General features: G+C 46.3%; 1 protein-coding gene across 1 annotated transcript; it reads right to left on the bottom strand.

Moving 5' to 3' along the window:
* Nucleotides 1–12750: 12750 nt before the first annotated feature.
* Nucleotides 12751–23989, bottom strand: LOC119053911 (ubiquitin carboxyl-terminal hydrolase 17-like protein 6). The gene is given in 5 exon segments (XM_053660065.1): nucleotides 12751–13507; nucleotides 13509–17464; nucleotides 18030–18096; nucleotides 21410–21517; nucleotides 23469–23989. Coding segments are annotated over 2 exon segments (1350 nt in total). The 5' UTR covers nucleotides 14498–17464; nucleotides 18030–18096; nucleotides 21410–21517; nucleotides 23469–23989; the 3' UTR covers nucleotides 12751–13146.
* Nucleotides 23990–27786: the final 3797 nt, after the last annotated feature.

Genomic DNA, 27786 nt, shown 5'->3' with positions numbered 1-27786 from the left:
GTGAACTGAGCCTCTGTATCTCTCTGCTCTTTGACCTCCATGCTCTAGATTCTCCAAAGCTGTCAGTTCAGTCCTTGAGGCTACTGGGAATGCCACACTGGCTTTTTTGAGGGAAGGTACCTTATCTTTGTCACCTAGTACCCAACAGTGCCTGGGATGGGGCCTATTGAGAAAGTGAGATAGTGAATTGAAAAAACAAGAAAAGGGAAGACTGGACCCACTTAAATGAGTTGTAAAATTATAGTCCTGGCTTCAAACACATGTGTGAGTTTGGGCCTTCTTAAGAGTCTGGTTCCTGTAATCCAGGGAGACTGAACTGCACAGAAAATAAATCATCCATCTGCTGGAAACACAGTGTGGGCCACCTCAGCATCACCACTGCTGCCACTCCTCCTCTTGTCCTCATCAACAGGAATTATTTAGAACATCACACATTCCCCATTGATTGGAAGAGTTCCACAAGAAACTGGGCCATAAAACTGAGCTGGCAATGGAGTAGCATATTTCTTCTGGCCACCTGCAGTGACAATTGTCAGATCAGGTCTATCAGCGACCCTCTAGAGATCACTGTGCTTCATACCTTCATTACCAGATGAGGAGACTAAAGGCCCAGGGAGACCCCACAGTCACTGGTTCACTTGCATCTATGTGCTTTCTGGTCTGTGTACCTAGCATGTCCATGAAAGAGTGGTAGGCATGGACAGAGAATAAAGGCCAATTCACAAATAAATAAGATCCTGGCCACCTCCGCAAAGCCCTCCTGTGATCCTGTGATATTTGCTCAATGGAAATAGCAAACTCAAATTCCTTCCTACCCTGATTTGCACCAATTTGAAATCCCAGCATTGAGGCAGGGAAATATCTTTCACAGGCCACATGCATTGGCACAAGGTCTATAATCACCTCCAGAACCAAAAACAAACACCCCCCCAGCTCTGCTCTAGAGGAGCACACTATGTTTTTTTAATCTGTTTTTAAAATTGACTAGTTTTTTAACTAGTCACTCAGGTTGTCATTCATAAATGTAAATAAGAAAACACAGAACAAACACAATTTCCTGATTAAGGTAATTTGTAAAAGGCTTTAACATAAATGAAAATATTTGTAAAAGTGTTCTGATAATGCTATCTGTCTTCACATGCTGTTGGATACTTTTTGAAAGTTACACAACGGAAAACGAGCAAAGTATCTGCTGCAGTTGGGAGAACTAGCCCAGGGTTCTGTATTTGCTAGAAATTCCTTATCAATGGACTTGGAAGAAACTGCCTTTGAGAATCTAAATGTGTTTAAGCTTTTTCCCCTTCCTTTTTCTTCCTTCCTCTGTCTTTCATTGCCAAAAGACGAAGGTTGCGCTTACTTTCTGTCCCCACTGTTTCTGTACCATATTCACTTCACAGCCTACAGAAATCTCTTCGCCCTCATCACGCCTAATCGGTCTGTAAAGAGACCAGCACCTTAGGTATGCTCTTCTCACTCATCTCCTGATGACCATTCCGGGACTCCACCCTATGACCTGAGGTGAGCCCCAACCCTCTGGTCCTCTGAAGAGCGCAGCAGGGTGATCCATTTCCTTCATTTTCTCCCTCTTTGCACGCCAGGGACCTAAGTCTCACAGATACTCCTTTCTTCCTCTTAGCTCCACCTCTGGACTCCCTGTCTCCTTCCCACTCCTATGGTTTCAACCCATTCCCCCCAGGGTAATGGAACCATTTTTCTGGCCTTGGTTCCAAGCTCCTCTTCCGCACCCACTCTGTGATGTGGAGACCTACACTGCCGTTGCCAGAGCCCTGGTCAGTTAGCTTCCTCCCTGAGCCTTGAACGAATGGCAAGGAGTAGGGGGCGAGGGAGTAAGGAACAATGAGGGTGAGCACCTGTTTCCACTTCCGGTCCCGGTGGCTGTGCTCCAATGGACAGCAGGGGGTGGCCTAAGCTCCAGCCCCCCCTGTGTTCACAGTGGACTCCTGAGCATGCTCAGAACCCCATCAGCAAGGTTCTATCCTCTTGGTAGTAGGAGGACCAGCTTGATCTCTGACCTGCTTCGATGAGCACCCTGGCTTCCATGTCTCTAGGTCCAGTTTTCTTCTCCAAAGTCTGGAGTCTGCGCAAGTGCTCTCCCCATGTGTCTGATCTCCTGGAACAGAGCCCACTCCCCTAGAATCTTAAGTATCCTTCCCGGGTGCACCCAACTCAGAGATATTGGTTATTCACTCCAAACTCACAGGTGCACCCTGAACTGTGCATGTCACTAACTGCACCATTTAGAGCACCAGCGCCCCCATCACGCCCTCCTTCCCTCCCCTCCTCCAAACCCAGAGGAGGTCATTCAATGCTGTGGTCATTCAATCCTGTGCCCTTTCAGCCTTCCAGTACAGTGTAACCACTCCCTGTGTTCCCAATTCCCAGTGTCCTTTCTGGGCACCTAGCCAGCTGGTCTGATGGAAATACCACACTGATTTCTAACTCCCACTTCATGCTGAACATTGTTAAGCTACTGATCTTCCACCGGATTTCTATGGTAGCACTTTCCAAGAGCGATTTGGCCTTCATTGCAAATCATCCCTTTCTCAAACTGATCTTCATTTAACATTGGTCAAAATTGTTATCATTTACCTGATGCTTGGGCTAAAATTGTTCGAAATGCCTATTCCTGGTAAATCACACAATCTTTAAAATAACTACATAAAACATACTCCAGGTGTTCATCATTCAAAACTGTGTTGTATTTTTTCCCTTTCTGTTCTCACTGATGTTGACCTAATTCGTCCTCATCATCCTCAGCCCCCATTGTTAATTGTCTGTTAAACTAGTCATTCCTCATTGCCATTGTTCTTCTTTTAAGGTTTACTTACAATTTGGGGATTGGACATTACAAGAAATAAAGAATAGTTCCACCTTCCTCATGTTGTATATGTGTGCATGTGTGAACACATACATCCCCTCTACGCATATACACCCCATGTCATTTGCTCAACCACTAAGTCTAAGGTTCACACTCAGATGATAAGAATAGAACACTAAAACATCAGAGCTAGGAGCAGCCTTGGGGATCATCTGAGCTCCAGTGTTTCCAGAACTGAATAGATTATACTTATATAGAATATTTAAAAATCAGTGCTCTGAGCTCCCACACACAAACACTTGCTACTGAAACTCTTTAAAGCAAGACTGTGAAAATTTTATAACGATGTGTATGCAACAGTGTCCAGAACTATCCATCCCTGAACAGAGAACATCTGAGACCTGGGCAGACCCACACCTCCAGTGAGAAATCCAGAGGGGGACATTTAGAACCCCAAGCAGCACTTGTGCCTTTGGGATGAGTGTGCTGTGTCACTGTCTCTGCACTTGTCTACCAAGGACAGGGGGGAGAGGACAGGGAACACCTGGCCCCCATGCTCACGCGGAAAGAAGAAAAGGCTGCAAGACTTTTAGTGGGGAAGACAGAGATGTGCCAGAAAACTGACAAACAGTGTGACAAGCTCTGCAACCCGATCTAGACTCACAGAACTCAGAACAGGAACTGGGGGATAGACCCGACCAGACTTGTTGGAGTCTGGAGAGACACATGACAAAATGTCCCGTCCTGCCTAAGTGAATTGCAGTATCACCCGAGGCTTCATCATTTCAACTGAAGCCAAAAATTTGTTGTTGTTACATTTCCACTTTTTTTGCAATAGATCATTAAGCTTTTGTTTCCATTTGACAATTTTTCACTCAAAACTGTCAGTCCCATTATCCTGGAGGACTGAGCATCTAAAAGAACAAGGACTCACTGGTCTCCTGTGAAGGCCATTCTGCCCATACGGAGCCCTCTGTCCCTGAAACCCTTAATGAGGTAACAATTGTGAACATCCCCCACAGACAAGGTCATCCCACAGGCTCCAGGAGCTGCTGACTGTAGTGAAGTCATCAGCTGTCCTAGTGTCTCTATGGACATGGTCTCCCCATAAGAACAATCACTCTCCTTTGCCATTTTATTTCTCTTTTGAACCAAGTCTCAGGTAACCAGCCTTTGTTAGTTTAGAGCATCTGAGAGCTTGAGAGAATCCGACACACAAGCCCCAATCTCCGGACACACACCAAGAAGTGTCCCCATGGCAAAGTCAATGATGGGAAGTGCAGTCACCTGAGCACCGAATGTGTCCTCTTCTGGCTGCTACCAAACGAATGCCAGGTCAGGTAAAAATGGACCTAGCAGAGATAACCAGTAAGGCTCTTCAGGTGTGTGAAATCATCTCTGCTTCACCACTGAAGCTGAATAAGATTGGGGTACTGGAAGATGGGGCATTTTCCTCATCATTCACATCTTCCAAACTTCTCTGGTCTTGTCCTTCAGGAGTTGGTGATTCTAAGAGGCTTGCACCAGAGAGGGCACACCACCGCTCTGTGGAGTCAAATGCAAATGGTAGCCATACTTGTAAGGACTGCACTGAGCAAAAGAAAACTCACCCAGTATTTGGTGGTCTTTAGACTTGCCCCCGTCTCCATGGCTTTATATCAGTCCCTGGCTTTTCTTGTTGCCTCTCCACCCTTGGTCTTCCCAGACACAACCTACACGGGGTGATTCAAGGTGACTTTAAGACTGAGTGTGCCCTTTTGCACTCGAGAAAGAAACATGGACTAGAGGGGTATAACCATCCTTCTCTGGCAAGCCTTACAGCAGCTCCTTTGGGACCCCACACTGCCTGATGCTAAGAAAAAAATAGGAACAGAAATGAGCATAAGCAAATCTCTAAAGCATCTGGTCAAGTATGTCCTGGGAGGTGCAAGCAATATCACTGTACCTGAAGCAAATATTTGTTTCCATGAGGAAGAGGGTCTTAAGGTTCAGTAAAATGTAGGTTGAGGACAGAGAAAGAACAATAGCACTTCTTGATTTATTTATTATTTTCTAAGAGCATGATGTTGAGACAGTGTATATTGGGGGAAATCTTTTTTAAATCCTCACCCAAGAATACTTTTCCATTGCTGCTAAAGACAGAGGAAAGGAGAGAGAGAAACATTGGTTGGCCTGACTCCTGCATGCACCCCATCTGGGGATGGAACCTGAAGTCTTTCTTCTAGAGGACAATGCTCTGACCAAACGAGCCACACCGCCAGGGCAATTGTGCTGAATTAGTAATGGCAGTGATTCAGAAGGGGAGGCAAGTGAGAATGATGGTGAGGAAGGTGCTAGTAAGTGTACTACCTGTTAGACATTGCAGACACACAGATAAATGAATCCCAGTCTCTGTTCTAACAGACTGTTAAGTCTCAAACGGTTCTGTAGAAATGTCTTCTACTCTGTGTGCACACATCATTTTCTCAGCAACGCCATTGGACTCACATAGGACAGAAGAACCAGCATCAGTTGCCCTTGATTAGGATGCTTCTCACTGTGGATTAGCTCAGTGGTCTTTCTTAGGTAACCTCTGCTCAGGAGGAGTGTCCAGGTCCCTGCAGTCCAGGACTGCTGCTTCCCTACACACTGCCTTCTCCCTGGGAAGCCACAGGTTTGCCCTGCACTCATGGTCCTGGCACCTGGGACTGGCCTCTGGAGTCTCTCTTGTCCCCCTCCTGGAGCACATATCCAGCCCTGCTGGCAGAAAGCCAAGTGGAGAGTGTACTTACGGTGGTTGAGTCTATAAAAGAATGTCCTTGTTCCCCAAACATTTCTGATTCCACACGGATGCCCAGGAATGGCTCCTGCTATCCTGGAAGGACTGAAAAGGTGTTACTAGCTTCCTAAGCACTCTGTAAGCTTTCTGCCATAGCCCAAAGCCCCAGACCCACTATGGCCAAAAAGAGGTACCCAACACAATTGTTCTGGCCCCCGTGGGCCTCTGTAAATCTTCACTGTACCCTAATTCATCCAAAAATGTTCATGATGCATGGCAAGCCATGGAGACAGATTCCCACCAGACAGATCCAGCAACTGCTGAATCTTCCAGGTCTCCAAAAACCTATGAAAGGCTTCCTCAGACCTGTAATGCCTCCTGCTGGTCTGCTCTGAAATGCAGTCCCAGCCAGGCCTGTGTGGGAGGAACAGAGGGCACAGCACCCGCCAGGAGGTGCTGGCTGCAGCAATACAAGGATGCTCACTGGATGCTAATGGGTACTGTGGCCTATTTCAGATCAAATAGTGTGTACGTGTGCGAGTGTGTGTGTGTCACTGCAGATGTCAAGACAGGAGCAAAGTGTAGGGTACTCAGATTTCCACAGAAAGCCCTGTGTTTATGGGACTCACCGTGGATTTTGTTTTTATGGCTCAGCTTGTATATATTATTTGCTTCTTACCTAAAATCTGAACAAATCAACAGTAAAACTGATTTCACTTGGAGAAATCACTTTGGAAACTAGATGTCATACAGGACACCTTAACTAGGACATCTAATGAATTTCACAAGGTTCCCATGAAGAAGGAAGCTTAAAAGACATTTATCCCCTTAGAGTTGGGAAACAGGAAGTCCACCCAAGGAACGACCAGGGCCACATTCCATCCAAAAGCTGTTGGGGAGAATCCCAGTCCCCCCATTGCTGGTCACTGCAAACATTCCTCCAGTTTGCTGACACACACTAGAGAGAAGCCACATGAGTGTCATTGGTGTGGGAATGCCTTCAGTCAGCATGCTAATCTCAGATGACACTGGAGAACCCACACTGGAGAGCAGCCATACACATGTCAGGTGTGCAGGAAGTCCTTCATTCATCGTTCTTCCCCTAGACGACAAGAGTGAACCCAACACCAGAGAAAAATTTATGAAAGCCTTCAGTAAATATTCTGTCCTAATATGACATGGAATCACACATGTAAGGCAGGTGGAGGAACATGGATTGCAGCTAGCATTTAAACACAACAGCAGACCCATGCATTAAGGAAGGTCCATTTGAAGGAGTTCATCATCACCTATTATATGAAATGTCACCAGCCCTTATTATATAAAACGTTAAAGTGGCTTATCTAAGAAAAAGAAGATCAAAGATATGAACAGTAAAATGACAACAAACTCACAGCTTTTAACAACTGAACCTAAAAAAAGCAAACTACATCAGGAACAGAATCACAGAAATGGAGATCACATGGAGGCTTATCAGTGGGGGAGTGGGAGGATGAAGGCACAGAGAATAAGTAGCATAAATGATAGGTAGAAAATAGACTGGGGGAATTTAAGAATAGTACAGTAAACGTGGAAGCCAGAAAACTCATATGTACAACTCATGGACATGAGCTAAGGTGGGAGAATATGGGTGTGAGGGGGTGTGCAAGGTGGAGGAGAATGAATAGGGGGAATGGGACATCTGTAATAGCATAATAAATAAAATATATTAATAAAAACAAACACTGTGTGAACAATATAGAAGGTCCATTGGTCATCACACTCCTCAGTCCAGGAAAGCATGTTACATGTCACTGATCATTCTGAGTGGTGTCAGTGAGCCAAAGCCTGTAGTTGCAACTTGACCTCAGATACTGTAACAGAAGGCACACTGTAAATATTCTGACACAGGTGTTTTCAGCAACAGCGCTAAGTATAAAAGACACTGGATGCTTGGTTCAGAGTATTACTGCTAATGCTCCATTTATCATCATTGGTAGAATGAGCAAACTTCACAGGGAGAGGCCCTGGGTCTGTGACTACTATTAAGAGTCAGCCAAGTACCAGGTCTCATGTGCATTTGAAACTGGGGAAAGGACTGAACACTTACACAGGACGTCAGAGGGTGAGGCTTCTTGAGAAATTTCAACAATTCTTAGCAATCCCTTGCATTGGCACAACTATTCAGTGGAAGATCACGACAAGTCCTCTGTTGGGAAAGCAACATTCCTGGTACCCATGAGGATTCACAGTGCACAAAATGCTCTCTGCACCAGGAAGGTAAGCACTTCCATGGTCACTTAGGTTGCAGACACCTAGAGATTCCCACACCAAGGAGAGCCATCCTCAAATCAGAGTAGAGCAATGTTCCTTTATATTTCATTGCAGAAAATAACAGCAGGTTTGTGTATGTGTTCCTGCATGTGTGTGTGTAAGAAAGAATTCTGTAACACCCAACTCAGGAAATAGCTGAGACTTTCAGAAAATACCTGCTTATAAAAGTCGTGGCATAAAATGTAGGAGAGTGAAGTGATCAGAAAATATGGAGTGCAAAATTAAATCTTTTAAATATAGCCATGCTTGCAGAGGGAAACAATAAAATCTGCGGCTATGGAAGGTCACTGTTGGTGTTGTCTTTCCTTACCTGGTTCTGAGCAAACACCCTCAGGCCTGCACCCCTGTGCACCTGGATAGGGATCTGGGCTGAGGCCCACACACCCCTTTCTTTAACACGTCTCTCTGCAGACTTCGGGTCCCACATTCCACCTGCCCACCAACAGCATCCCTCTCCCCTTCAGGTGGCAGTGGCATGACACCCAGCTTCAACCCGACAGGCATGGCATCCAGGGTGCCAGGTCCCTGCACAGGGAACGTCAGGGGGGCAATATCACAGGTATCTTGCCCGAAAACCTTGGTGGACCCTCAACATATGTGTCTGAGTCTAGAAGCAACACGGGGACAGGAGACAGACAGACCTGCCCACGTGGCCCACGAAAAGTTTCTCCAATTTTATTCCAAAACCTCTCAACTGAGCTATCTGGAAATTCAGTGAACTCCACAACAACACTCTGTATCTTAGAAAATTGCTGATGTACTCACCCCAATCATCCCAATTAGACCAAAGACATTCTTCTCCACCCCTCAGCATCCCAGAGAATAATGCTGCAATAAGATGAATCCCAAATACTATCATCCACCACACAAGTTGATTATTTATTTGTAAATAATTAACACAATGTGCTTTCCAGGAGCAAAATGAGGCCTTCTCATAAAGGGGATGTTAAGTCTCTGTCCCCAGGACTGGTAGTGTTGTGCTTCAACAAATGCCAACACTGAACCTCAACACCCAGGGGAAATGCTCCCAGGATGCCTTTGGCTCACGTGTTCTCTGACCACTAGACCAGTCCCCAAATGAAGGTACTAACAGAGACTCTGATTCCCCAGAGAAAATACCCCCAAGGCACTCCACTGTAGAGGCAGGGAGGGAAATAGGAAGCCATTGGTGGGGATGGTGAAGAAGGTATTTTATCATCTGCTCAGGACAGTACAGGTTTCTGTCCCCCAAACCCCAGGTTGAAGTCAGCTGCAATTCTGACCTCCCGAGAGACTGAGCAACCCATGTGATTTTCCTTTTTAGTTTCCAATGGAACCCAGGACCAGGTCGTCTTAGGTGAACAGGGGGCAGTTGTTTCTGATGAATAGTGGGCCTAAAGGCAATCATGGGACTGTGCCTCTGGATGTCCTAGGTTGCCTCATAAGTCCAAGGAGAGGTCACACCCTCAGCAGGAAAGCTCAGAGGGGACACCCATGCCCCTGAAAGCAGACATGTCTAGCTCCTCCACAGGGGCCCAGACCTGTGGGTGCTCGCTCAGTACACTCCTGCTGGGCCCAGATCTCAGAGGAAGCCACTGTCCAGAGAAATGGGCTGACATTGGGAACTGAGAAGACCAGGGAGGCTCCCAGGAAGACTGGAGAGCAGAGCCCTAGGACAGTTAAGGATGATATCCTGCTGGACACATACTGTGCAAAGCACCTGAAGTTCAGAGTCGGGGGAGAGTTGGATATACCTTGGGAGAGCTGCCTGCCCTGTAGGGAGCCCACTCCATCAGACATTAACAGACTCACTAAGAGCTGTTGAGTGTCCTGGGAGGCAGGTGAGGATGTGTTCTGACAGCTCTGCCCACTAGCACTGTGCCGGAGGGATTCAATCAGGAACTGTGATGCTGTACTGCTGCATCCCGTTGTCAACAGAGAACATACGGCCTGGTGCATGCCAGGGTCACTGAGTCCAGGGACTTCAGGGAGACCCTTTACTGGGCCATGTCATTCACTTGGGGGGGTTATAGTCTAATTTCCATCTACTTTATTATTAACATCAGTCATAAAACTATATACCTCTTTGATCATGGCCATTACTTTGGGTCTCTTTCACTCATCATGGTAACTTTGCTTAGGAAGGATTTCAGTGGTCTTGACTACTAAACACTAAGTAGACCTTTTCTGGGAGAAGGGTTTCTATGTTCCCGAGAGAGAAAGAAGTTTCCTGCACAGGCAGACACACGCTCGGGTGGCTCCCTGCTGCCTCTGAGACTGCTAACCAGCTTGAAAAGAGAACCCTGCTGCCAGGGGCCCTCCTTTGCCTCAGTCCCACATTGGTCCTCGGACTCTAGCTCAATTCCTTTCCCATCCATTCTCTCACCCTCTTCACACCAATGCCCTTGGTTCTCTGCACTGGTTTTCCCCCAATTGGACCTATGCTCTCCTCACAGCTCAAGGTTATATTCGATTTGTCCTGGATGAAAGGAAGGGTCACCTTCTCAGTGGTTATCCAGGCGCCTGCTCCTCACCAACCCCAGGTGATTTTGTCCTGCCCCCTGCCCCTCTCCTCATCCCTCCCTTTAGGTAAGACCCAGGCCCCCTTGTGAGCGCAGAACCCCCCTTCCTTTCCTTCCCTCTCATTCCCAAACCTTCCCTGCTCTCTTCTGCTCATCTGCCCACATCAACCATCAGAATCCAGCCACAGGACCCTGACTCCTTGCCTCAGTTTACCTTCAGAACTTGGGCCCCACCTGTGGGGCCCTGCACATTCCCTCCCTCTCAGTCAAGAACATACCCTCGAGTTGCACAGACAGACTTCAGTGCCTCTCCCTCCACACACGTCCTTCTCTGTAATGCTCCAGCTCCCTCAGTCCCCATCCCAGGACCCCTCAGTCCCCACCCCCACCCCAGCAGTCCTGGACCTGTAGGACTTGAGGACTTGCCCAAGTCCTGCCTTCTCCTCCACCTTGACCTGAGACTGAGGGCTCTCTGAGGGCTTCAGAAGAGGGTCCCAGATGACAATTCAATGAAAAGGCAGTAGATCTATTTTAAGATGGCTTCCTTTAGAAAATATCATCCTATAAGAAGTCATTGCTTTATTATATTCATTATAGATTACACAATTTACAAAACTCAAAATCCAATACCAATGGCCCTGTGTGTCCCTCTGAAATGGGTGAGGAAGAAGGGGATGCAGCTAAAGCTCCATGTATAACCCGATTTCAAAAAATAAATATACTTTACACAGTAGGGGGATGGGTGGGAAGTGAAACTTACCCACTACAATTAATGGGTAAGTTGCAAAAGTGCCCATTCACAGCATTGTACACTGATATAAGTAGTATAAATTTGTATACCAGTATTCTTAAGTAACATATGCTATAATATGAAAAACAATTTCTGACAACACTCTTTGCAAGCAACAATGAACTAGGTCATTGTGGCCTGTTAGGAAAGCCTTTGGAGGGTGTATTGGAAGCAATGTATCAAACACTAATTGAAATACAGAACATCAAAAAGATGGTAGTTACACATATTCAGATCAGGAAAAATTCTCACAAGAAACGTTATTGATGACATTCCAAATTCCAACAGAGTCCATCTGTAACGATGAGGAGCGAAATGAACAATTAATAACTAAATTAGACCACCCATGTGTGCAGCTCTGTATAATTCCCACAGTAAAAGGGACTTATTGTTCAGAGAGGACCGGGTTAACTGGGCCTCAGAGGGTGATCCTCAGAGTAGACGATCACTCATGGTTCTGGCGCAGGGTATCCAGGCAGGGAGATAACTTCGTCCGTAGGATCAGCGCTGACAGACAGCTGCTGGGGGCTGGGTGGCGAGAAGGAACCCCAGGCAGCTGGGGGAAATCCCAGCTGTTTCTGTGGGTGCCAGGTGAGGATCCCAGAGGGCGGGGCCAGCATTCCAGGACCTGGACCCTGATTACCCTGGGGGCAGGTAAATCCATAGTAAAGGTAAGGTAAGAGAGGAGGAAACCTGAAGGACAAATATATGCAGATGATGAGACGCAGCCACAGTCCAGGTGCCTGCAGTATCAAGAACTGCTCTCCACCATCTGTGTGGGTGCCAGTGAGGGCCAGGGGTGGCGAGTTGTTTGGAGGTCACGATGAACCAGGGCATATAAAAGAAAGTGCTGAAACGTGGGATATGAAGCAATCCTAGGAAAAAGTCCAGGGACCTTAGGAGTCACCTCACTGCGTCATTGTCATTGACTTAGAGGGGGTTAAATTCCATTTCCAACTGTGCAGTTTAGTTTAACTGAAACATCCCTATTGAAATTGCTTATCTCTGTGGTCATGGTTAGTATTTTGGGTCCTCGTCACTCTTTATGATAACTTTGCTTAGGAAGGATTTCAGTAGTTTTGGCTACTGAACACTGAGTAGACCTTTTCTGGGAGAGGGCTGGCTGTTCTTCCCACGGAGAGACAAGTTGTACTCAAAGGCAGACACACCTGCCGCTGAGTCCCGGCTGCCTCTCTGCTGCCCACCCAGCTGGCAGAGAGGAGCCTGCTGCCCGGGGCCTCCGCCTCAGCCTTGTGCTGGTCCTCTGGACTCTGGCCCAATTCCTGTCTCTTCTTTTCTTTCAGCCTCTTCACCCCAGTGCCCTTGTATCTTCGGCATTGGTTTGCCCCTAATCAGATCTACTGTCTCCTCACGGCTCAAGGCTAGATTCCATCTTCCCTGGGTGACGGCGAGGGTCACCTTCCCAGTGGTGACCCAGATGTCTGAGCCACACCATCCCCAGGTGCCCCTGTCCTTCCCCCTCCCCTCTTCCCACCCCTTCCATGGTGTCAGGTCCAGGCCCCACTGTGAGCCCAGAACCCCCCTTCCCTTTCCTTCCCTCTCATTCCCAAACCTTCCCTGCTCTCTTCCACTCATCTGCCCGTATCAAACCACCAGAATCCTGCCACAGGACCCTGACTTCCTGCCTCAGTTTACCTTCAGAACTTGGGCCCCAACTCTGGGTCCCTGGACATTTCCTCCCTCTCAGTCAAGAACATCGCCTCAAGTTGCAGGGACAGACATCTGTGCCTCACTGTCCATACACATCCTCCTTTCTAATCCTCCAGTGGCCTCGGTGCCCCTCCCAGGACCCCTAAGATTCCACCCCCCACCCCACGGAGCAATCCTGGACCCATAGGACTTAAAAACCTGTCCAAGTCTTGTCTCTTCGCCCACCATGAAAAGAATCCTAAAGGCTAGTCCAGCTCCCGTGGGGCCGTGGTGATCACTGGATTTCCTGCAGAGACCGCGCCCCCTTCTTCTTTTTCTTGTGCGCCCTGGCTTTCCCCCTGGCTGCACTGTATGGCGGGCAGTTTTCCTGTCCCAGAGGACGCATGGGCATGATACCCCAGCATACGGGTGGGCGAATCATGACCGAGTTAGCTGGCGGGGCACATTCTGCTTTCTTGAGGTTGTACTTGGCTTTGGGTGAGGATGGCTCCTGCAGCCGTCCCCAATACTCTAAGGTGCTGTATTGGACTGAAGTCTCTTGCACAGGTAACTGGGACCCAGGACCTGTGACACTGGAGTGACTCTCAGTGCCATGCTGGGTCGATCCCAGGACTTTACGCTCCGTCACAGGGCACCTCCGGTTTCCTGCTCACAGACACACTCCCACGGACTCTTTCCATTTCACTCTCCTGGACATAAAAGAGGACATAGGCACATTGGCCCAGGGCAGTAGAAGTGGCACAGGCGGTCACCTTAGCGTCATTCATTTTGAACCACTGGCCATCTGCAGCTTTGATGTAGCAGAAGTAATGTCCGTTGTAACAATTCCGCCCAGAGTGGACCAGCACAGCATAGAGCTCATACACAAGGGGCCCTGTGTTCTGCTCAGACAGGTACTGGTGCACATCCAGGCGCTCAGGATAGTGCACAACCTTCTCCGTTTTGCTGCCTGTGAAAGCCGAGAAACGTTTCAAAGACAGAATAAGGACCTTGGAGGCCGCGTGCAAAGTCAAAGTCTTGCAGGCAGGGACCTTCTTCAGGCAAACGCTACACTGATAGCAATTGTCACCATCCAGCATTTCCGGCGTCACCAGCATTTCCAAGGCTTGGACTACACTCTGAGCACCCTGGATATCCAGGGCAACGTCCAGATACGGGTCCAGGGTGTTAGACACGCTGTGGCAGCAGAGACACTTGATCTGAGATCTCCAGTAGCCTCCGAATATCTGACGGATCAGGGTGGTGTCAGGAGAGGGCCTGTCCAGCTGCCCCAGTTCATGCAGACAGGCTTGCTGCATAGCATCCATGGTGAACATGAGATACTCGTGGGCATCTTCCTGCTGCTGCCTATGGAAGCCAGCAAACAGCTCCTTGGGGGGCTCGACTGCTTCTCCAGGATGCAGGAGGGCCTGAGTCACGTGAGCTTGCATGGCACTCATGACGCAGGATGTTGGCTTCAGACAGGTGTCCGAGTGCCGCTGGGACAGCAGGTAGTGGGCCAGCGGTGGGGTGTGGGCCAAGCACTGCAGGGCAGCATTCACGTAGCATGTGTTCCCTAGGTTCCAAAGCCCAGCTCCGACCCCGTAGGGTCCCTCTTCTGCTCGGTGCTGAGAGGCAGCCTCCATGGCTCCTGAGACTATCTTCACTAGATGTCCCACCTGACAGCTCTTGCTGCAGAGCGAATTTACTCCGGCAGAGTGGGTCTTCAAATGAAGGGCATGGCCTGCAACTCCGCCTTTTAGGGGCAACCCCAAGGTCTGTGGACTAATCTGCTGCCTGGGCCTTCACAGTTGGGGTGTGGGCACTTCTCGGACATATGGAGATAAAGGGATGCTTTTTACATCTCAGCAACTGAACATTCTCAGGAAGAGATTATGAATTCAGGCAGAACCTGAAATCCAAATACCATTATTTTTATCAGAAAAGAGCAGGAGATTGGAGGCACAGGACTACAGGAGGCTGGCCTCGGATGATGGAGGTGGAAACTAGAGTTTCCACCTTCTCTCTCCCCTTGAGACAAAAGCCATACTGTTCCCTTTCCTCCACAGGACTCAGTAGTCCATGTGAATTTGTCTCATCTCATCCATAATGCCGTGGACCCTAGGATCTGAGATCCACATCAACCTTCAACAGAGAAAAGATGGCAGTTTCTCCACCAGCCTGGGAAGAACTGCAGACCAGTGGCAGAAACAAGGAGGACTGCTAGGTGCTCATGCCCAGGATCAAGTTCAAAGAGAGAACTCAGAATGCCCAGTTTTCTCCACACGAGATGTTAATCCCTCCAGAATGGGTCAAATATTATTTTCAAACAGAACCGAATCACCACAAGTTCCACAAGAATAATCAAAATTATCTTATTTTCAATGCCCTCTTCTTAAGCCTCAAACTACACAAAAACATAATAAATATTTTAAAATACTTGATCAATCATTTTCAAATTAACAGTATCCACTGATTTCCCTGTTCTGTTCTCACAACTGGATACAGAATAGCCAAAAGTTATAAAATTGTGGTTGAGATGACATTGTGGTGTGCTGATGAAAACACAATGTAAAACAAACATCTTGCCTCTGAGCAGTAATGAGGGTCATGAGAGACTCAGGCCAGTAACAGGGCTGGGACGGTGGCAGCTGCTCTGTGTCCCTGCTGGATATGTGAATGAATGGACACATACACACATATGCACACTCACACAGGTTTCACGACTCACCCACAAAAACCAGGTGACTGATGCTCTCCAGCATCACGTCTCTAAAGACCTTCTTTTGGGACATGTCCAGAAGGGCCCACTGTTCATGGGAAAATTAACAGTAAAGCTACATCCTTGAAGGTCACAGATTCTTAAAAGACTGTGTGACTGAAATGGGTATTTCAGTCACACAGAACAATTGCTGCCAGTGAGCAGAAGAAGCTGAGACCACAGCACTGAGGAAATGAGGGGCAGCTGGATGTGTAGACAGATCAACCTGTGTTTGGGGTTCTACTCACTTAACTGTCAGTGCTGAGCTGGTATCTGCCCTTCTGACACACCCACAGAAACACACACACATGAGTCCATGATAATATAGTGTAAAGATGCCTCACCTGAACTATGACAAAATACAACCTGAGGGTTTTTCAGTAACCTGGTCATTAGAATGTCCAGACAGGTGATTAGAAAATACTCACTTCAAAATTTCAAAGAAAATATTTCCTTTCCATGAATTTCAAGCAACCCTATAGATTCATTACAAACCAAACAATGACCATGATGTGGTCCTTCCAAAACATGACCATTGGCAGAAATTATTTTCCTAGATAAATTTCCAGTTCCTCATCTATAAGCTGGTTTCAGTACTTGTTATGAGTGTTGAAAGATTCAGTGTATAATGTACAAAATAATTCTTGTCTAGCAAACCTTCATTAAACACAAAACATTACTCTATACATCATTAAAATGTCAGAGAACCTTGGAAGTATCTCTAGCATCCCTCAGAACTGAACAAGTCTGCAGAATGTGATACCAGTACGTGTGTCTATCTTACAGCTACAGGACTCAGGGGAACATAACAAACAAGAGGTGGAGGGCTTTAGCAGCACAGGCCAGAGCCCTCTGAGAGGCTGTGCTAAAGGACAGTCTCAGCTGACTGTCCTGTGGGAAGAGGCCACCATGCTCCACTTTATTTGAGACCGAAAACAGCAGCTATCCCTGCTTCCATTGCAGCTTTATCTACTTTCCGTGCAAAAAAATAAAATAAGACTTTTGATTGCCTTTGGTCTACTCAGTTTTTCAAATATTTACATAGCACCCAACTTTTTCTCTACCTACTCTACCCCTTCTCCTTTATATGTAGCACGATTAAGAAAATCCTATTCCCTGCATATATATTGCTTTTTTTTTACTACGAGGTAAAAATGGGATGGGCAAGAGAGAAAATGATAACTTCAGTTACACTTAGAAATGTTCAAAAATGCAAGTACCCTCTGCTAATTGGAAGAGATTTAAAATGGGGGAAAATGCGATTCCTTCTCCTTACTAACCCTCTCCTGCTCCTCTCCACTGAGTGGACCTCACTGTGATTCTCCTAACACTGATCACCCATGCACACGTGCTCACTCAGCAACCTCCCCACTGGCCTGTCATGCTCTGCTCCTTCTCCATCTCTGCCATTTTCCATCATCACCATCCTAAGAGCACCACAAACAAAGACACGTCTGATGTGTTAATGATTGGCCAGTAAGCCTATGACTCGCTGAGAGAAAGAAAACTTCTCTTGCTCTTCTGTGAATCAGCAAGCCTAGAGAAGCCTGGCATAATTTTGTGTGATATTGGGAAGGGAGATCCGTTATCAATGAGTTCCTGACTCAGGATCATGGTTGCACAGTTGTGGGCAAGCTTATTTGGAGCTCAGGTGCCTGAACTCCCTGTGCTTGCACTTGGACATCCCTGCCACTAGGAAGAACTTGCCCATCTAATGGCCCTGAAGGTGATATTACAGCAGAAGGAAGTGGCATCCCCTACTCACCAGGGACTTCACAGTCAGTAGGCCAGCTTCCAGGTGTCCTTCTCTGGGTTCTCCCTCACAGATGGTCCAAGCACTAAGCAGGCAAAGCTGGGGACAGAAAAAGAAGCAGTCTGTGGTTGACTTTCAGCTGTGCCTATCACAAAGCCCCAGTGTTCACCTGGGTGTGTTCCCTGCTTCCAGCCTGATGATCTGAAATGAGTGCTGCACTCTGTGAGTAACATGCAGAAGTCTCTGCTCTCCCAGGTCGATTGTAATAGGAGGGTAGCTGTGCTTGCTACAAAGAAGACCAAAATAAAGATATCTTACAACTAAGAACTTGATGAGTACTGAGTTTCCTATATTAATGAGCTTGTGATATCTACAAGTATTGAATTCCCTTCCTTATTTCTAAATACAGCAATCCCTGACTCACACTATATGTAGACTTTGGTTTCCACCTGCTAGTAAACACTGTGGAATTTCTCAGGTGTCATTTTTCCTCTTTTTTTTGTGGGTTTTGTGCAAAATCTCTTTTTGTGTTTTTATGTTTCAATTTGTTCCCCAACCTACCTGGAGCCCTCTTGACCCCTCACCCCTTCCTCTCACAAGTTCCTCATGGGCCTGGATACCAAACAACTAAGAACCTTTTTGATGGTAGAGTTCATCCACTCACTGTTGTATTCCATTTGTCCGGATCAAATGCACCCATTACCCCAGTTAAATGTTTCGAATCCCAGCATCTGAAAGTAAGGAAAAACAGGTATGAGTCATATATTAAGTTTTATGTATGCCCTAAGTCCTGTCAGTAAAGGTGCCCAGAGAATACAGGATGGCTGGACTTTATGAGGAAATGTAGTTGGCCCACCTGGTAATTTGTCAAGTAGTAGCTGAAACCCTTTAATCAAGTCCTATTTATCTTCATTAGATACAATGTTCCTTTTCAATTGCATATATACATATGTATAGGAAAATATATAGATATATGTACATGTGTGAGAAAGTACTTATGAACTATAATTTCTTCTCTAACATATCAATAATTAAGTATGTTTTATGGGCAAGTAATGAAAATGCATCATAAAGAAAGAATAATTCATTCACCCATTTGTACCTGAGCTCCAGTGGGGAAAAAGTTAAATGTGGATTAAATGTGACTGTGTAGTTACAGCTTTACATATATTTGTTTATTAATTTCCACAATATACAAGCTGATGATAGTTTTTGATCAATTTAGACATGACAGAAACAGAGGTTCCAAAACTTTAGCAATATGACAAAGTTTTATAAGTAGAAAATGGAATAGCTGTTGTGGAATATTACTCGGTCTGGATCCTGTGCTCAAACTCTTTTAGGGTGACACAGCACAGCTCGGTCTTACTTGGAAGCGTACCTCTAAGGGAAGTGATCAGAAGAAATGCACTGTTAAAACAATGTCTCCTTACATTTTCACAAAACTACTCCTGATGTCCAGGTTCCCTACTGCATGGGATCCCTCCAAAGTATAGACCCCACTTCCCAAGCATAACTTGTCTTCTTTTTATTGTCCTGTTTAAGCCACACATCCTCGTTTCAACACACATTGACCAAGGTGTCATAACCCACATTCCTGCATCATGGCACTGTATGTGGGGGAGGAGTCTGAGAGGGAACAGTCTTACTTGCTTGGCTCTCAGGTGGCTTTCAGTCACTTCCTCCACTACCCACATGCCATCGAGCTCTTCTGGTGCTGATTCCCTGGTGGCTGGATTTGTGTATGTTCTAGGAATCTGTGGGTCTCTCCACAAACTCTCATGTGAGGCTGAGAGTTTCTCCCACCATATCAACCCCCACAGGTTTTTTTTCAGTCAGAGGATTTGAGACTCTATTGCCATGTGCTGGAACCCTGGGTTGCCCAGTCTGTATTGCTCCCCAGTTGTTCCTCCCGGTTTCTCTGCATGAAAATGTAGGACTGCCTGGCCCACCAGGTTCTGCCTTGCAACACATCATTTCTACCCAAGGTTCCCATCTTTGCCCCTCTTACCGGTCTGGATGTGTGTTTCTTCTCTAACTCCTTGTTTGTCAAATTACATACAGTTCTATTTCCTGTGAGTTCTGTTGGTTTTTTGTTTTTTAATTTGTTGTTATCATTTTTTCAGTTGTGCGAGGAGGCACAGTGTATCTACCTACACCTCCATCATGGCCGAAAGTCCTGCAATTCTCTTTTAGCAGAAACAACTCTATATATTCACAGTCAATTGATCTCATTTTTTATCTTGAAATAATAATCTCCTCTGAAGAAATCTTTTCTCAAATATTTTCCCAATCAAACCAAAACACCAGTTATCAGTTTCAATCAGATATGAAAGAGTCACCCCAGAGGAATGCAGGATGTTCTACCTGTAAAAATGCATTTAGTATTGGGAAAATGCCATTTATTGTGTTCCTGAGGGCACACAATAAATGGATTTAGTTAGTGATTGGATTACAAGGAGAGAAGGGTTTGGAAAACTAATCCAGAATTGGCCATAGGTTTCTGCTTAGTTTTGACTTCAAGGCAAATTCAGATGAAATGAAATGTTATTTTTTACCCTTGAATGTTTTCTTCTGTAGAATGTTGGGAATCTGTCATTCAGTCCTGTTTGAAATCTAGGGTACCCCTAGCACATGCAATAGGATGGCCCTTATGGTCAAAGTCAATAATGTTTGTAGGCACCGTGAGCTGCGTCTGTACCAGTATAGAAGGCAGGGAAGGTGGTCACAGCTTCAGCGAGACCTACTCACAAAAGGAACTCCATAGGACCTGATCTTTCTTAGATTCTGGCAAGTCCACACCCAGTCACACAATTTATTCCACACTGAAAATGGCTACACACTATTCCAGGTGCTAGGGTTGAGCAACTGACACACCTGAAATAGTGTTGCATCCTGCCTCTTACCGTTTACAAGTGCTCAGCAATAAAGGCAAAGACAAACCAGAGAAACCCAAACCAATGGACTCTCAATTAATACTTAAAGTGGAAAAATATATCATCTCAGCCAAGATTACAAATGAAAGCTCAATCTTTTGTGACTTTAAGCATCCAATACACCCAATGCAACTCAAGAATGTGGAAATTAGAGTTAGGTTTACAATTATTCTAGAATTTTGTCTATGGAAGCACCATAACCTGAAACACAAGATCTATTTTTAAAGTGCACGGTAGACCCTGCACACAAGAGGTTTGTGCTCCAAGATGGAGGAAAATTGCTTTTTTAAAAGAGGAATATGCAGCAGTCTTATAAACCAATGACCAACACCAGAACATAATGACAACCGTAGAAGGCATAATCTGTCAACTGAAAATTAGTGGGTAAAAATTGTCTTTTCCATAATGTTGGCAGAATTTTAAAAAATACATTATGAAAAATTGCATTGAAATAGTTAGCTTATGCAGCAGTAGAAATGGAATAAAGCTGAACAACCTTAACAGAAATCACTTGCCTTAAATATATGTTAATATTTTAATGATTAAAATAAATATAACAACCCATCTCAAGGCATTTGTGAAATAAAATGAAGAGTATCCCTTGATAAAACACATGAAAGGAAGTTAGTTCACAGAAACAACAAAAATGAAGCATATAGATCCATAATAAATAAATAAAAACATAAGACATAGATCAAGGTGCCAAATAAACTTTGCAAGCTAAAGGGCATGCTCTCTGCATTGAACAATCCAGTCTCTGCTGGAATTATGAATACAGAACACTGGAATTCCAAGTAAGGCACTGGGCTAGTGCTATCGAGGATGTGAAGTTCAGCTATTACACTTAAGTAGTTTAAAATTTATAGTCCCATGAAATTGGCAGTTACTGTGTTGGACAGTAAGATCTAGGATTAGGGTAAGTAGTTAAAATTGAAAATAGATTCAAGGCAAGAATAGGAAATAAACACAAATAGTCAAATTATCAGAAAGGAGGGGGATGGCATGCATATTTATGTAATAAAATTGAAAGATCATGGGCAGCTTTGACATGACTTGTATCATTTTAAGGGGATGAGTCAGCTCATGTCTTAGCATTTGGAGAACTCACCAGAACCCTAAACTGGAGGAGGTGGTGACGCCAAATGTGTGCTGAGGCCAGCTGGACACAGAAGCCAATTCCTCTTCTTCTGAAACCCTGGTATGTTCAGCTTCTTCTCTAGGGGGGCAAAGAAATTGATCCTGTTCGACTGACTTTTATCCTGAGAAGACAGTTACTAAATCTACATATGGCTACATTCCTAGGACACACCCTGATTGCATTGACACGTATTAACTTCAATTCAGTTTCTATCTGTGTGCTACACCCTATTCAGTTGGATTGCATTCTCCAGACTAATAGGATATTAGAACCCTCAAGCAAAGTTAGAGCTTAGAAAGAAAAGATGATAAAGACATTGTGAGGATGTGATAGGAAAACAGATTATTTCCTTTATTTGCTTATAGGTCTTTCTGAATACTCTCCGTTTATAGGAAATATTACTTGTCTCGGAACTGAAGCAGAGCATCAGCCACAATTGGTTTCTGTAGACATGGGGTGCAATTTTCTGTAGGAAATGTAGACTTAAACATAAAATAAAATGTGAAAAAAATCTAAAAAACCAATAACGATGTGACATCTAAGATACATTCCTGGGATGGAGAATTTGAGTGTGAGGGCACTGACCACATAGAACTTTCAAATCCATGTTAAGAATTTATTAACTGTGCAAAAACTGAGAAGATGACTTTATACTTCATTTCTTGGGTAGTGGGGAGATAAAAACATTACTAGTTGGTAAAATACAATAACTAATTTTACTTCTATGTCATCCACATTGGTTTATACCTGTGAAAGAAGTTCTTATGATTGAGGAGGGAGGCTCTTCTGCCCTAAATTTCTTGGTTCCCAAGAGAAAAATCACTAAACCAGAGACATAGTATGCAGGCCATTGCATCTGCGGACACACTTCTTAAAAACTCCCTGGCAACCCTACTAGGTCAGGCAGGTCAAGGTCAGATGGTTCTCAAATGCTCACTAGAGGGCATTTCAGAGCTTTGCCATTTACATTCATTCTCCACACGCTGCTCTTTTCTCTCATTTTCACTACGTGGTTGATAAACTATTTCACCTGGGTAAGAGGTCACATTGCACATAGGTACTTTCAAACACTCGATTTCACATATTTCTGCACTGTCGTTCATTGGCTATGCCATCTCCCTCGCAAAAGGAAATAAATTACCTTTGCTCTCAGCTAAGTAATTTACTTGTTCTTTTAAGTTTGGTTCTGATTCCTTCCTGCTATATTATAAATTTTATGTCATAATTTAACATGTATACACTTTACCTTAAATGACTCTCTCAATCTGATCCATTCTCCTAGCATTTAAACAGGCTATGGTATTCCCAGTTTTCACGAAGTTCAACAGAGGCCAGGGGAGCTCCAGATTCCTGATGGGTCCCTCAGTGCTGCCTGCTGAGGATCTGGCCCCTCCTGCTCAGAGTCCTCCCTCCCTTCTCAGGGATGTCAGAGGGACCATGTGCCCATGAATTGCACCCACTTCTTGATCTTCCAACAGCACTTCTTGTTAGGAATTAATTTTACTGATGCCATACACCAGCAAGTTTCAACTGGTGTGCCATGAGAATTTTTACAACATTCCACACTTTACTATTCAGTGAGGGGCATTAATATCTTCTCCCTTAGATTTTCAAGTAAAACAAATGGCAATAGCCAACACAACCATCACCACCTGATGTGAATGCCCCGTCTGGAAGCATGAACATATAGCACACACTATGGAGTTGCATCTTAGTGGTCTTGTCCATAATAAGGTGGCATCTCATGGTGCATTCATGGTACCAGAAATCCTTGTATACTGGTCTAGTTACCTGGTTTTTAAAAAGTCACTTTGAAACAATAAGGGTGCGTAAGTATTATTATTATTTGTAATAGTATATAAATCAAAATTATGGCTATCTCTGTCAAATTACAAAAAACGTATATGTATATTTGATGTGCTGCAGAATTTTAGTAGTCTCTCTATGCATGCCATGAAATGAAAAAGGCTGCAAATCGCTGCTTAACAGCAACACATAGTCTCTGTTTCATGAAGGCGATCAGATTTACCTAGGTGACTATGGAGGGATCCCTTTACACACTTCTTCCCGTGTCCGTCCAGTGAGGGATGGGGGATCTCAAGAGACAGCTGGGATGTCGGGAGAACCTGCGCTGCAAACCAGGGGAGAGAGGGGATCTGCACAGCCTTCCCCAGGGGGCTCGTCCTAGCGTCGGCAGCAAAGAGGAGACTCCCAGGCAGGAACAGGGCAGAAAGCCGGAGTCCAAGGGCGCCTCTGCATGAGGTTAAGTTGGCGTCGATGGGGAGCACAGAACCCAACGCCGAACAGGCACCTGGGGGCCTGGGGTGGCAACACGAAGTCCCGCGAACAGGACACCGCGCGCGCGGGTGGCGGTCGCTGCGTTGGTCTCCCCACCGACTCATTGCAGAAGCGGGGTGGGCGGGTGCGGAGGGCGGTGAGGCCGGAAAACTGCTGCTCTGAAACCGAACACTGGAACCCACACGCTGGACAGGAACTGGGGATACGGGGACTCCGTTTCCAGTTCAGCGGGGTGCGCAGAGCTCTGGGGCGCGGACCCGGAAGCTCCGGCTGAGCGGCCCGCGACCGGAACTTGGGGCTCGCGGTGGGCGGTGCCTCGCGGTCAACATCCTGCAGCCCCGCCTCTCCGGTCTGCACTTCCGCCCTCCTCGCTTGAGTCTCCCTGTTTCTCTCCCGATTGGCCAGGGTGTCCTAGGCTCTTGGGGGCTGTTCCACGTTCAGTGGTTAATACGTTTCAAGGAAAAACTTTTTGTGGAGCCGCAAGTACTGAATGGAGGGGAGTTTCCGTGGCAACAACTTGAACACAAGTCCGAAGACACTTAGCGTTTCCAAGCTCGGCCTGTGAGTCCCGCAGGTGCTGGGATTGTGCGCTTCTGCTGCTCCACACTGTTCCGCAAGTTGATTGACAATGAGAACCGGACCCAGAACCGCCAAAGGTGCATTGGACAGGTGTGTCCCAGGGGTTTACTCTATGGCTCACGGGTATCCACGTGTCTTTCATGGAGATCCAAGAGTGTTTCCCCTTGCTGAGACAAGGAGAGAACATGCTACTCAAGTCTCCTCATGAAGCCTAAGAAAGTCCCTGCGGTGAAGGGGACACGGGAAAATTGGAAACTCATCCTCGGGAAGGACACCATGGCGAACAATATCTAAGACCCGCTGTGTGTATTTTGTCTGTGATGACACTGACACTCTGCAAGAAGAGAGAGACTGGATGTATTGCTGTGTGACGCCACACACTACAATATCTCATGACAAAAAGAATGATGATCAAAATCATGGGAGATAGTAACCATGGCCAAAAAGACCATCAGAGTGCCATAAACAATGAGAATTCTAAGAGTGATGGTCCCTACGTACTGCAGGCGAGTAAATGATTGGGCAAAGTCTGCTAAGTGCAGGGCAATGCACCGGATGCACTGTGATGGGAACTCACAGTCCCAGGATTGCACCAGGAATTGCTTCCTCCAGGGCGGGAGGAAGGAGCAGTCATGTGCTCTTTCTAAGAAAATTATTTCTACTGGGCCATAGTGTTGACTTTGACCTAGTCTGAACTTGTCCTGAAGTAGAGAATGGAGGGAGCTTGACTCAGGAGATAATTTGACCCTCAACTCTAGTGGTTCTCAAATACAGCTGCCCACTACCACCATCAGGGGAGCCTCCAAATGCCCAGTGCTTCACCTTAAGGCACACATAGAAAGTTAGAATTACTCAGAGTGAGAGTCAGGAATGAGTGTCTATGAAAACTGCCCGAGTCGAATGTAGGCCCAAAGCACTCTCACCCTGTGTACAAGAAAACCTCATTTCAAGCTACATCAGACTCAGGAGAGCATGTCTTGGATATTTGCAAACTGACACTGTCCAGCTGGGTGAGCTGGAGGTTCTGCAGGTCTAAGAGGCAATCTGTCCTACCAGACTAACCATGTTTCTTGGTGAAATGAGCTTTGAGAAAAAACCACTGCTTTTGAAATGACCGGAAATGCTCAAATATTGAGGCCAACTATAACCAATGTTTGGCAGAAATTTATTAAAATGAAAGAGACTTGTAAACACAACTTTATAAGGACATCTCCAAAACTAAAGGTACAAAGTCAGCAGAAGGGGCCCCGTCCTGCTTTCCACTGAAAAACTCCACCCAGTGGACAGTCTCCCCTCAGTCACTGCCTCGAACCTGCAGTGCTGTCCCCAGGCCTGTGCCCAGTGTGTCCAAGGTGAGGCAGGTGCCAACCTCACATAAATTCATTACCCAGCTTCTTATTTACTGTACAGTGTAAAAGCTACTATTCCAAACTGACTTAACTTCTTATGCATCAATTTAAATTTACAAAATTAACATCACATAATAAAACATACCATTAGCAATATCACCTAATTAACAGGACCTAATAACAAATACTTTTAGAAATATCACTTAACTCACATGATAAAAGTGGTAGTATTTACACCTTTGTGTCCCCAAACAGGATGTATTCCCACCAGTTGTCCACAGAGCAAAGCAGGGGAGTGGCCGGTTCCCCAGAAACAGTGGCTCTCAGTGACTTCCCCTCCCTACTTCCACAGTAACCCCAGGTCACCCAGTGTGGAGGACAGGTCTTGCAGACAGGGCCATCTCACTGTCAATCACTTTCCTTGGAGGAGGAGCAGACCTGCATGTCCTCGCTGTCTTCAGAGGAGGAGGAGACCTGTAGGTCCTGGTAGAGGACACTTGAAGGAACGCAGGCACAGGGTCCCTCTGACATCACTGGGGAGGAAGGGCTCTCAGCAGCAGGGGCAGGCTCCTCAGCAGGCAGCCCTGAGGGAGTGGTCAGGAGTCTGGAGCTCCACTGGCCTCTCTTTAACTTCCTCAAGACCATTCTGAGGGGCTGGTGGCGGGTCTGGGGGAGCAAAAGGTGCTGGGACACAAGACAGGCATGGACAGTGGCCAGGAGAGGTCCCTTAGGTGGAGGCTTCAGGTGAACACTTTGACCCTGGGCAGGTGTCTTCCTGGGAGCCTGAGGTGCTAGTGCAGGTCTGAGTGCTGGAGCACTTGCTGGAGGAAGACCGGGATGGACACATACCAGGTCTGCCCTCAGGTTGCTTTCCTGGGAAGACAGTGGGGAGCCGAGTCTGGCCTTCTTTCGTTCATTCTGGCCGGTCTGCACAGGGTTCTGCGCAGCCCTCTTGCCAGGTGCCTCGAGGCTGACTTTGGAGTCCTGTCCAGAACTGTGGGCAGCAGCCTGTCCCATGCTTGGTGACTCAATGCTAGGGTTTTTGGCCTGTGCCTGAGGAATGAGGCCATGACCTGGACTATGTGGGTTGAAGCCAGGACCCTGGACAAAGCCTGTGCCTCCTGGGTGATGGCTGTCGCTGACAGGAACTTCCTGTCCCTTACTTAGCATCAGTGGTGAGAAGGTGTTCCTCTCAGCTCTGTGGATAGGAGACACTGTGGATGTCTCATGAGGTTTTCTGTCTGAGGTCCTAGTGTTGAAACCAGGGCCTCCCACACCTCTTCTCTGGGTCGTGTGAACTGGCATAGGCCGGTGTGAGTGCTGGAGTAAAAGACAATATCATATTAAACATTAGTGTTCCCTCTCCATCAAAGACAAAATAAGAGTAAACAAAGTAGAATGAACAGTTCTTACAACAAGACATGAAGAGAAATTGCTGTGCCCCCAGATGAAGAGGTCGCTGACCTCAGTGCTGGTCAGAGTGACAGACGTCAAAAAGTTCCCTCTCTACCAAACCTGACAGCAGACAAAACACAAAATTCCTACATGTGTCTGCTGTTAGGGTATCGAAATATCCCTGTGCTTTTCTCATTCAGGAAATGGAAACAACTGAGATTGTATGAAGGCAGTTTGACAGTTAATGAGCTTGGGAGATCAAATGGGTGTAGGGTTTCCAATTTCAACATGCCAGTTCCCCCTAAAAGATCCCATCTCCTGCAAACATCCAGTGAGGTCATGTCCTCACCCACCAGCAGCGCATCGTCTGCACATATGTAAGTGCAAGGCACAATCAGAGGCACCCTGGAAGGTGACATTAGGAAAATATCCTCCAGTAAAAAGCGAGTTCCCATTAGAAGTCCCAAAATTCCCTCCCAGAGAAACACACTGAGGGGAGAGGGATTCACCCAGAGAATTAGAAGGGCCAGGACACCAGGGACACTCACCCTCACATAGTCACAGGGTTCTGTCTGACTTTTCTGGGGTGGCGGCAGCCTCACCAGGGGTCTTCTGGGAAATCTCTGGAGCAGAGCCTGTCTCTGCTGGTCTTCTTGGCTGCAGGACACAATGTGGTGAGTGAAAGTCACTCTAGTCTTTGTCCTCAATGGAGACAAAGCTTTCTGT

This window comes from Artibeus jamaicensis, unplaced genomic scaffold (assembly GCF_021234435.1).
Source record: "Artibeus jamaicensis isolate MK-2021 breed Jamaican fruit bat unplaced genomic scaffold, CSHL_Jam_final scaffold_833, whole genome shotgun sequence".
Taxonomy (NCBI): domain Eukaryota; kingdom Metazoa; phylum Chordata; class Mammalia; order Chiroptera; family Phyllostomidae; genus Artibeus; species Artibeus jamaicensis.
The sequence above is the reverse complement of the archived record's forward strand: the minus strand, read 5'-3'. Positions and strand labels throughout refer to the sequence as shown.